This window comes from Macaca thibetana, chromosome 15 (assembly GCF_024542745.1).
Source record: "Macaca thibetana thibetana isolate TM-01 chromosome 15, ASM2454274v1, whole genome shotgun sequence".
Lineage (NCBI taxonomy): Eukaryota > Metazoa > Chordata > Mammalia > Primates > Cercopithecidae > Macaca > Macaca thibetana.
Window position 1 is genome coordinate 59,406,352 of NC_065592.1, and position 11,672 is coordinate 59,418,023.

Genomic DNA, 11,672 nt, shown 5'->3' on the forward strand with positions numbered 1-11,672 from the left:
GATCTAGAACCAGAACCAGAAATACCATTTGACCCAGCAATCCCATTGCTAGTAGAAGAAAAAATGAGAAACTAGTAAACCTTCACTTACTAAATAGCTGATTTGCTAAAGCAGAGCTCATTCTATTTAAGGACTCAGCCTCTATAGGGCTGAGACAAACTAACGTCTTATGCAAAATAAAAAGTTAGAGTCAGAGTTCAGGACCACTCTGAAAGTTAATTCTTTAGTTGATAATATTCAATATTTATAAATTTATGAATTTAGAACAAAGATGGTCTTTTTTATTCGATAAGAATTGACTTCGATAAGAACTTCTGAAAACCTTTGAAAAATGACAATGATTTAATTGATAATATTTTCTAAGTCACATATGTTTATTGGAATGATACTTCTTCGAAGGGTACAAAAATTAGTTCTCGTAGTATAAACAAATCTGACATATTACAATAGTGTGTGAATCTCCAACAAGTCTATCCAACAAAATTTGATTGCTTAATATACATCTTTTCATTGGCTTTTGTTGTGTATCACATGAGAAGCACTGATATTGATTCAGGAAGATACACAAAATATTTACAAGATCAGTGTCACAAACCTAGGGCAAAGAGATGACTGTGATTGGAGGACTTTCTGTCCATTTTTTGCTGGATCTTAAAGTCTTATCACAATTTGTAGCTTTAGCCTGCATAACTTTGGGCTGCCATTGACTATCTGATGGTTATTACTTATGATTGATCCTCAGTTTTTCAGGATGTTTTGTAGACTTTGAGAATTAAATGCAAATAGCTTATATTATATGATTTATTTCTACTAAAGTTAGTCAACACATCAATATTTATGTTAAGTACTGAAAAGAAAAAAGTGTTGGCAATACCTGGATGAATACTGCAGCTAGTGAAGTTTACAAATTATTTTCTCATATAAAGGAAAATTCAAAGCTTCATATACTATGAGAAAAATTTTTTAAAAAATTATTCACATTTTTAGCAGTTCTGAATGATTAGGTAGGTATTTACATTCATATTATTAATGTGTATTTATATAGATTTTTATTTTGCATATGTAATTTCACACAACAAAATTTACATGAACAAATTACATTAAAAGTTATTTCACAATTATACTCATCAAATTAAATTAAATGTCAATAGCTTTTAAACTTAGATTTTAGTTTAACTTTTCTGTCATTCTTAACTTTACATTGAATAAAAAGAGCAAAGTTCATAGTTTTTATCTTTGAAGTAGAGGTATACACAGTATACATAAATAAATATGCCAAATCTGTGTTATTAAGAGTTCATGAAGATTTCAATTAGAAAAAAATACCATAAAAATTTTGAGTGTAGGTGAAAAATAGGCAATGATGAAAAACATCTTTCAACACATGTAGAGAGTGAATAAAGAAAGCAAAAACAGAGATAGAAAGTAAAACTAGAGCCTTTAGAAAATGGAAATTAGTATCTTCACTATTTAAGACCCATGCACAGAGCAAAGTCTTCAGAAAACCTAGAGGCCAAGGTTCAAGGTTACCCACCTCACGTAGCCTAGCAATATTGACAACATCCCAATGGCCCTGTCCTTTTCTTTACTGATGGCCGTGGTGGTGCTCAGCTACAAATCCATCTGCTCTCTGGGCTGTGATCTTCCTCAGACCCACAGGCTGGGTCATAGGAGGGCCTTGATACTCCTGGCACAAATGGGAAGGATCTCTCCTTTCTCCTGTCTGAAGGACAGACATGACTTTGGATTCCCCCAGGAGGAGTTTGATGGCAACCAGTTCCAGAAGGCTCAAGCCATGTCTGTCCTCCATGAGATGATCCAGCAGACCTTCAATCTCTTCAGCACAAAGGACTCATCTGCTGCTTGGGAACAGAACCTCCTAGAAAAATTTTCCGCTGAGCTTTACCAGCAACTGAATGACCTGAAAGCCTGTGTGATAGCAGAGCCTGGGATGGAAGAGACTCCCTTGATGAATGAGGACTCCATCCTGGCTGTGAAGAAATACTTCCAAAGAATCACTCTCTATCTGACGGAGAAGAAATACAGCCCATGTGCCTGGGAGGTTGTCAGAGCAGAAATCATGAGATTCCTCTCTTTTTCAACAAACTTGCAAAAAAGATTAAGGAGGAAGGATTGAAAACTGGTTCAACATGGAAATGATCCTCATTGACGGACATGTCATCTCACACTTTCATGAGTTCTTCCATTTCAAAGACTCGTTTCTCCTATAAACACCACGAGTTGAATCCAAATTTTCAAATGTTTTCAGGAGTGTAAAGAAGCATCGTGTTTGCCTGTGCAGGCACTAGTCCTTTACAGATGACCATGCTGATGTCTCTGTTCATCTGTTTATTGAAATATTTATTATTTACATATTTTTAAGATTTAAATTATTTTTATGTAATATCATGTGTACCTTTACATTGTGGTTAATGTAACAATATATGTTCTTCTTATGTAGCTAATATATTAATTTCCTTTTTCATTAAATTTTTACTACACAAAATGTCTTGTGTTTGTTTTTTCTTTAAGATAAAATTGCCAAGCCTGACTGTACAACCTGACTTAAAAATAGATCATTTAATTAAGTTACCTATCATAATTTTATTCAAGTTTTAGAAAAATATATTTTTCTATACCAGGTTATATGTCGTCATCAGGATACAAACATGAACATAAAAACTACAGTTCCTGTTCTCTTGTATCTTTGATTTTTGTCCAGAAAGAAATCTAAAAACAATAATAATGCTGAATTAATATCAGTTATGCTAACTGCTGTAATATGAAGAAGTGAAAAAGCAATGAATTCCCTTAGCAGAAGGTAGATTGAGACATGTCTGGAATTAAAAGCAGAGATATTCTCTGTAAACTGACTTTCAACATGTAATTGAAAAGGTACATTGCCAGTCAGATAAATGAGTTTGCAGTTTTCAAGGAATACCATATCTGGAAATTCCTAACTGGCAATGGAAAGGCCAAAAATGAAATGGAATGAATGTCCATGTGGAGAACAAGTGGAGAGGGAAAAAAAGACTTAAAGTGGATTCTGAGGACCTTCCACCACTAAAGTGGGGGAACAGAAGAGACACAAAGAGAAAAAGAAAACAGAGGTGGAATATCTTTTTTTTTTTTTTTTTTTTTTTTTTTTTTGAGGCGGATTCTCCCTCTGTCGCCCATGCTGCAGTGCAGTGGCTGGATCTCAGCTCACTGCAAGCTCAGAGGTGGAATATCTTAACAGCAGAAGGACAAGAGGGAATGGTGATAAAAGCATATTTAGAAAATAAATGTGCTTAGAAAAAGAATCAATAGACTTACGAAAAATGTGAATTAAAACTGAGCACTACAGCAAGAAAAGAGATGGCAGTGCAGAGCTTACTGAGAGCTGGATTGATAGAATTAATCAGCAGAAGCCATACTGGGGTAGGTAGAAGAGTGAATCCGAAAAGAAAATTCAAGATAACACATATAGAAAATTGTGAGAGATCTGCCTTTGCAATGGAGGGAAGTAATAAGGTTGCACTCTCCAAAAATGTGGATTATCTTTTATCTGCATAGTGTTTCCTTTTTGAAAATACATGTCACTAAATTTCATATATTTGATGCATTGGTAAATCATATTAATACATTAAATATTTTATATTTTTAAAGCATAAAATATAAAATTATTTACAATAGTAATTGATCATTATTTTGATTATTTCTCTGTTAAATGTCACTAAAAACTGACACATTTCTTTCACAAAATAAAATCTGAAACTGGAAGAGATTCTCTTTCTCAATACTTTAGGAATGGGGAAAGGATTCCCTATTTAATAAATGGTGCTGAGAAAACTGGATTGCCATAAGCAGAAAACTGAAACTGGACCCCTTCCTTACACCTAATACAAAAATTAACTCAAGATGGATTAAACCTTAAATGTAAAACCCAAAACCATGAAAACCTTAGAAGAAAACCTAGGCAATAATGCTCAGGACATAGGCATGGGCAAAGATTTTATGATGAAATCACCAAAACCAACTGCAACAAAAGCTAAAATTGACAAATGGCATCAAATTGAAGAGCTTCTGCACAGCAAAAGAAACTATGAATCATCAGAGCGAACAGGCAGCCTACAGAATGGGAGAAAATTTTTGCAATCTACCCATCTGATGAAGGTCTAATATCCAGAATGTGCAAAGAAGTTAAACAAATTTACAAAAAAACAAAACAAACAAAAAAAAAATCAAAAAGTTGGTAAAGTACATGAACAGACACTTCTCAAAAGAAGACTTATGTGGCCAATAAGTATGAAAAAAGCTGAACATCACTGATCATTACAGAAATGCAAATCAAAACCACAATGAGATACCATCTCATGCCACTCAGAATGGCAATTACTAAAAAGTCAGGAAATAACAGATGCTGGTGAAGCTGTGGAAAAATAGGAAAGGTTTTACACTGTTGGTGGGAATGTAAATTAGTTCAACCATTGTGGAAGACAGTGTGGCAATTCATTAAGGATCTAGACGCAGAAATAACATTTGACCCAGCAATCTCATTGCTGAGTACATACCCAAAGGAATATAAATCATCTATTATAAAAATACAGGCACATCTATGTTTATTGCAGCACTGTTCACAGTAGCAAAGACACGTAACCAACCCCAATGCCCTTCAACGATAGACTCGATTAAAAAAAAATGTGCTAATAGGTGACGAGTTGATAGGTGCGGCAAACCACCATGGCACACGTATACCTATGTAACAAATCTGCACGTTCTGCACATGTATCCTGGAACTTCAAGCAAAATTAAAAAAAAAAAAAAAAAATAAAGAAAAGAAGTTGGTCAAAATCAGGTGAAAATACAACCAAGGAATTTAAGAGAGCAGGATATGGCTATGTATAATTGAGGAAAAGAGGAGATTAATAATGATTAAGGAAATCCCAATACAAAATTTACACATCAGGTACAAATAAGAATACATTATTTTTCATTGAAATTCCATTATGCTTGCATATATTATTTTAGGCAGCCTAAAAAAACATAATTCTGTCATGAATTCTAGAGAGGCTGAAAAATTGTCTCACCTCATTTCAAAGTCCTATTTATATTCAGTCAGGAAATGGTGGCTTGTAGAAATACCTGACAGAGTAGCGGCATCTAGAGTGAAGTGCAGAATACACGTGTTTATGGTTAACTGATTCTGGCACCTGGCACATCCGTTTCCTGGCTCTCGGAATTCCAGAGTACACTCCCATATGAAGGTAGTCTCCTAAACTTAAGTAAAATATACATCTTTGCTGGTTCTGGGAGCTGACACACTTTCCCCTTTCCTCCCTGCTTTTCCGTATCACATTTTTCACTCCCATATCACGTTAGTTTCCTTCCTCTTCCTCTAGAAATTGGCACTGTGGTCTCTTCTTCACTCACCGTGAGCCTGCACTGCCTCTTCACACAGCTGTTTTCAGTTCTCTTGTGGGTTTTATCCATCACTTTCCCATTAAGAGTACAAAATCACAAATGAAAGCAGAAGTTCAGTGAAAGTTCTAGGTTTTTCAGAAGCTCTTTTATAAAATACTCTCCTTCCTTTCTTATGATGAATATTTCTGAAAGAGGCAATGTCCCTGTTACAATGACATAACAGTAGCTTAGCAAAAAAGGAAATAAAAGGCAGGTTCCATTTACTTGGAGACTGTTAAACATTTACAGGGAAAGTGATCCACCAACTGGTCAAAATGCACCAAGACAGCAGCCAAGTCTGGAGAGCAGGCTGTTAGTGAGAAGTAGGCCTCCTTGCAGGAGATGTATCTTCATAGCTAAAGAGAGGCTCTTCCCAAGAAAGAACTGACCCTGGTACTGGAATTAGGCCATTTCCCTAACTTTTGGATCTTAGAGAGAAAAAATATTCCCAGCTTCAGGCAGGACATGTCCTCTTGGGGCAATGGACAGCTATGGCGAAAGAAAAAGGGTCAGGATGTGTCCCTTTTCCTCCACCCTGCCCAGCCTCCCCGGGGCCTCCTAACTTATCCCTTACTCTATGTATTGTACAACACTAGGAATTAGAACAGCCTCCCAATCTGGGTGTAGATTTCAAGGGTATTTGACTTTTGGTCTCTCTATCAAGGTTGTGGAACTCTTCATAGATGATATCCTGAAATATATTTTCCAAGTTGTTTGTTTTCTCCCTGTCTCTTCTAAGGATGCAAGTGATTCCTACATTTGGCCTCTTTATACAGTCCCCTGTTTCTTGGAGGTTTTGTTCATTGCTCTTCGTTTATTTTCTTTAGTTTTGTCTGACTGTCTTATTTCAGAGAGCCAGCCTTCAAGACCTGAGATTCTTTCCTCAGCTTGGTCTATTCCACTGTTAATACTTGTGATTGCATTGTGAAACTCTTGTAATGTGTTTTTTAGATCTATTAGGTCCATTAGGTTGTTTTTTATACTGGCTATTTTGTCTGTCACCTCCTGTATCCTTTGACTGTGATTCTTAGTTTCCTTGGTTTAGGTTTTACTGTTTTCAGGAATCTCAATGAAGTTCCTTTCTATCCATATTCTGAGTTACATTTCTGTCATTGTAGCTAACTCATTTTGGTTAAGAACCCTTGTTGGAGAACTAGTGTGATTATTTGGAGGACATAAGAAACTCCGTCCATTTGAGTTACTGTAGTTCTTGCATTGGTTCTTTCTCATCTCTGCATATGGGAGTGTAGCTTGAGTTTATTCAATAAATAGACTTCTTTTCTGGATGTTTTCACAGGGCTGCAGCTTTGTGCAGGGTCTTTATTTGTAGCTGACTTGTCTTTGGTTTAATGAGGGTATGTTAGTGAGATATTTTAGTGTTGAAGCTTTGGGCATGATCTAGTAGGTGACCCTTAGGTGTGGTGGTCAGTTGTCAGGCTCTTGCTCAGTCATGTCGCTTCCCTATATTTCCTCATGGTTGCAGCCGTGCTGCTGAATGCTATGAAATTGTGGGCTCCTCTCCCACTTGAGTGCTGACTGTAGCTTGTATCTTGGCACTCCCGGGCTGCCCACAACAGCTCTGGTATTATGTCAGGGCTAATGTTTACTCCCCAGCTTGGAGGCATCGAAGGAAGGGACCTTAGTAGTAGTTGTAACTGAGGGTCTTTTGCTTGTCTCCTGGGTGCTCCACCCCAGAGATGCAGGCCAGCAATCACTCAGTGCAATCTGCCTGGAATGGGGGTGTCTGTGCTGTGGGCCCAAGCCAGGGGTTCCCTGCCTGGTGATGTGAGGGGTGGGTGGTTGACCAATGGGAGACAGACTGGCCTCCTCTCTTGGGTTGACTGCAGCTTGTTGGAGGTATGGATAAGGCACTTGGGGTCTTTGCTGCGTCATTAGTCCCAAGGTAGCTGGGGTGGCACCACTGCAGAGGCAATGGTAGACAGGCTTTCTGTTGCCCCTGGTTTCTCCACCTCCAAGAAATGTGAAGCCATGTTAATGAGAGTGTATAGCCAGAGGGGTGGGGTGGCTGAACTGCTGGTGTAAGCTTGGGGCTTCACTTTTTTGGAAACAAGAGGTGAAAATCTCACGAGGAGCAGAGACTTTTCTCCTCCCCATATGGTAACTGCAGCGTGCAGTAAGTTCAGGTGACTGTGGCATGCTGTAAGCTTATAAACAAAGAGCTTTGGGCTCTTTGTTTCTTCCCCAGACTCAAGGCAGCAGGGATAATACTGCTGCTGTGGCAGTGGCAGAGGTAGGATGGCTCTGGGAGCCTCTCCCTAGGGAAACTCCAGGCAACTACCAGTGGATATGCTCAGCCATGGGTGGGGTGACTGTTCTGTAGACACGGGCTGGGGGCCCTGCCTCCTGAAGGATAGGGATGGGGATTCCCAGGAAAGAGGGGCTAAATTCCTCTTTCTATGGTGGCTGTGGAGTGCTGGAGGTGCCAGTGTAGTGACTAGGCCATTTGTTCCTTCCCCAGCCAGAGGGCTGCTGGGGCTGTCCTACTGCAACGGTAGTGGTGGATGAGTTGTGGGTTGACTCTGGGATTTCTTCCTTGGAGAAATGCTGGACTGCCTGATTGAGGTGATGAGGCAGGGGAAGGGAGTCTCTGGTCAGGTGTTCCTGGCCAATGAGGAGAGGTGACAACCAGGAATTGCATGGAGAACAGTCTGACCACTCTTCTGTGAGGTAGTTGCTCTGTGCTGGCGATCTGGACCACCCCCTGTTCCCTGCAGACTCTCTGGAGCCTGGAGACAGCAATGGCAAGAGCTGTGAGACAGCAAAGATGGCAACTCACCCTTCTCACTGGGAGCTCTGTTCCAGGGAGTTGCAGAGCTGCTATTGGCTCGATAGCCCCAGCTGGTGGCTGCAGACCCAGGCCTGGCAGACACACCCAGTGAGGAGATAGGGGATCAGGGATCCACATAACACACAGTCTGGCCATATTTCCATAGGGCTGCTGCAATATGCTGGGGTCCACTCCAGACCACAGTCACCTTGCATTTTTCAGTACCTGAAGGTATCAACAGGGAAGGCTATGAAACAGTGAAGATGGGAGTCTGCCCCTCCCTCTGGGAGCTCTGTTCCAGAGAGGTGAAACCTGTTGCCTGTTGCAACATACCTGCAGGAGGTGACTGGAGACCCCAGTTGGGATATCCCGCCCACTGAGGAGAAACAGCATCAAGGACTCAGGTGAAAAAACAGTCTGACCACTTTTTGGTAGAGCAGCTGTGCTGTGCTGGGGGTCTGCTACCACTCCCAGCACAGAAGAATGCCATTTGCAAGAATGGCTAAGGCAGCTAAACAGCAACAATGGCGACCTACCCCTCCCTTTGGGAGCACCATCCTAGGGACATTCGAAATTGCTGTCTGCCTGAAAACACTGGTGGAGGTGAGTGGAGACCCCACTGGGGAGATTCCACCCAGTGAAAAGAAACACGTTGTGGTATCCACGTGAATAAGCAGTCTGACTACTTCTCTGTAGAGCTGCTGGGCTGTGCTGGGTGGCTGCTCCAGTCCTTAGCTGCCTTGGATTCCCTAGAACCCAAAGGCTCCAATAGCTAAGGCTGTGAAACAACAAAGATGGCAGCCCATGCCCTGCCGCTGGGAGCACCATGTCAAGGAGGTGTGAGGCTGCTACCAGTGGCTGGCTGGATTCCCAAGCCAGTGGGTCTTACCCTGAGACAGGCCATGGAAAGGGGGACTGCCACTTGTCACTGCTCAGCCCCTGGATGAAACCCCTTTCCTAGGGGTATGTAAAGGGGTCTAGCCTCCTGCTTGGCTGGAGTTATAGCTTCTTTTGTGGGAGGCCTGGGTAGCTAAGACTCCAAGGTCCCCACGCATGCCTGAGCAGCTGCTCTGCTGAAACACCAAGTAGCCCTGCATGTCAGACTGAAAGCTGTGGTAGAGTGGGTTCACTAGGAGATCTCCTGATCTAAGGATTGCAAAGATCTGTGGAGGAAGCGTGGGTCCCCAGGGCTGCTCACTTACTCACCACTTCCCTGGGCGGGAGAGTCTCCCCTGGCTCTGTGTCACTCCTGGGTAGGCAGTCATCCTGCCTTGCTTTGTTCTGTTCTCCATGGGTCAAGTTGTTTTCTTGAGTCCGAAAGTCTGTACCTGGATGTTTCAGTTGAAGGTGCTGTATTTACTTGCCTCTTCCATTTCTCTCCATGAGAGTGGCACACACTAGCAGCTTCTGGGTGGCCATCTTGGCCAACACTGAAAACTATTTGTTTCCAACTGTAAGTCATGCATAAAAAGAATGCCTTCAGAGAACCTGGAGTCCAATGTTCATCCGGACTCGAGCTCAGCCAGGCCAGCAGCACCCTCGTTTCCCAGTGGTCCTCCTGCTTCTTCTACTGGTGGCCCTAGTGCTTTGCAGCTGTGGCCCTGTTGGATCTCTGAGCTGTGATCTGCCTCACAACCATGGCCTACTTAGCAGGAACACCTTGGAACATCTGGGCCAAATGTGGAGAATCTCCACTTTCTTGTGTCTCAAGAAGACAAGAGATTTCAGGTTCCCCGTGGAGTTGTGGATGGCAGCCAGTTGCAGAAGGCCCAGGCCGTGTCTGTCCTCCATGAGATGCTGCAGCAGATCTTGCGCCTCTTCCCCACAGAGCACTCTTCTGCTGCCTGGAACATGACCCTCCTGGACCAGCTCCACACTGGATTTCATCAGCAGCTAGAAAGCCTGGAGTCTTGCTTAGGGCAGGCAACAGGAGAGGAAGAATCTGTGGGGGTGATTGGGGCCCTACACTGGCCTTGAGGAGGTACTTCCAGGGAATCCAGGGAATCTGCCTGAGAGAGAAGAAATACAGTGACTGTGCTTGGGAGGTTGTCAGAGTGGAATCATGAAATCCTTCTCTTCATCAACAAACTTGCAAGGACTGAGAAGTAAGGATGAAGACCTGGGGTCATCCTGAAATGATTCTCATTGATTAATCCACCATATCACACTTGCACATGTGTCTTTGGTCATTTCAATAGACTCTTATTTCTGCCTTTGTCACAGAATTTATTGAATTAAACTCAGCAAATACCTTGTTAACAATATTTAGCAAGTATATGTTTAAACATTCAGTGCTGGCCTTCGGTTCCTAAAACATGACTACTCTGATGTCATTTATTTGCTTACTTATTTGCACTCTTTTTGCATCTCTTTCATTTATAATATTTAGATATTTTACATATAATAACATGTTCATCTTTACATTGTATTAACATTTACAAATATATTTATCTTTCCATGTTATTCAATTTGCATGTGTTTTATTCATTAAATTCTCATTTGTTTTATTCATTAAGGAAAATGTCTTGAAATTATTTTTTCTAAAAACAAAATCCACACCCACATTTTGAATAAAATTGAAGAAAGGACAATAAAATATATTTACTCTTTTATTCCATTCACATTATATGTGTAAGTTAAGTAAGTGGCAGATTGTAGAGTTCCCTTCAAGAAATACAATTGAATGAAGCACTCTCAGTCTTACAGAGAAAGAGATGTAAAAACAGTACATATGCTTACTTTATTGCAATTCTTTTAAATGCTAGAAAAATAAGTAAAGGAAAACAATGTTCTCACAGCAGAAGCTTTATGTACAAATGATGACAGGAAGGGAAAACCAATATTAGATGTCCTTCTTAAGGTACTTGGGATATATGTACAGTTGACCCTTGAACATGGTGGGTTGAACTTTTGAACTGCATGGGCCCACTTATACAGGGTTTTTTTTTTTTTTTTCTTCCAAATACAGTTCACCTTTCATATCTGCAGTTTCTGCATGTAAAACTAAACATGGTTAGAAAATACCGTATTTGTGGGATGTGAAACGCGCATATATGAAGGGCCTGCAGGACTTGAGTATGCACAGATTTGGGTATCCGGAGGACAGGTGTGGAGCCTTAGAACCAAAATCCCATGGATACCAAAGGAAACAGTGATTCCAGAATCTTATTGGCAGCTGGGAATATGGGTCTAGAATGAACAACAAATGCCACGGGCAACGGTATTAATTTGGGGTTTTTTATTGCATGTCTGGTATTGAGGGCATGAGAATGGATATTAGGGAATCCATCACCTAACATAGTTATAAAGAGGGAACGTTGAGACAGGATCTAAACTTAGTCCTGCAGATCCTCAACAGTCATAGGTAGGGCAGAGAAGGAGAGTCTGTGATGGGCAAAGAGCACTTAGGAGGAGTGGTCAGTGCAGCTGGAAGGAGAAATAG

The 11,672-nt window shown here is 41.0% G+C and overlaps 1 protein-coding gene and 1 pseudogene across 1 annotated transcript; both read left to right on the plus strand.

Annotated features, from left to right (window-relative positions):
- Positions 1 to 1,300: 1,300 nt before the first annotated feature.
- Positions 1,301 to 2,235, plus strand: LOC126937601 (interferon alpha-17). The gene has a single exon (XM_050761151.1). The coding sequence runs from the start codon at positions 1,568 to 1,570 to the stop codon at positions 2,135 to 2,137; it is 570 nt and encodes a 189-aa protein (XP_050617108.1). The 5' UTR covers positions 1,301 to 1,567; the 3' UTR covers positions 2,138 to 2,235.
- Positions 2,236 to 9,728: 7,493 nt separating this feature from the next.
- LOC126937292 (interferon omega-1-like) lies at positions 9,729 to 10,364 on the plus strand (annotated as a pseudogene).
- The last annotated feature ends 1,308 nt before the right edge of the window (positions 10,365 to 11,672 follow it).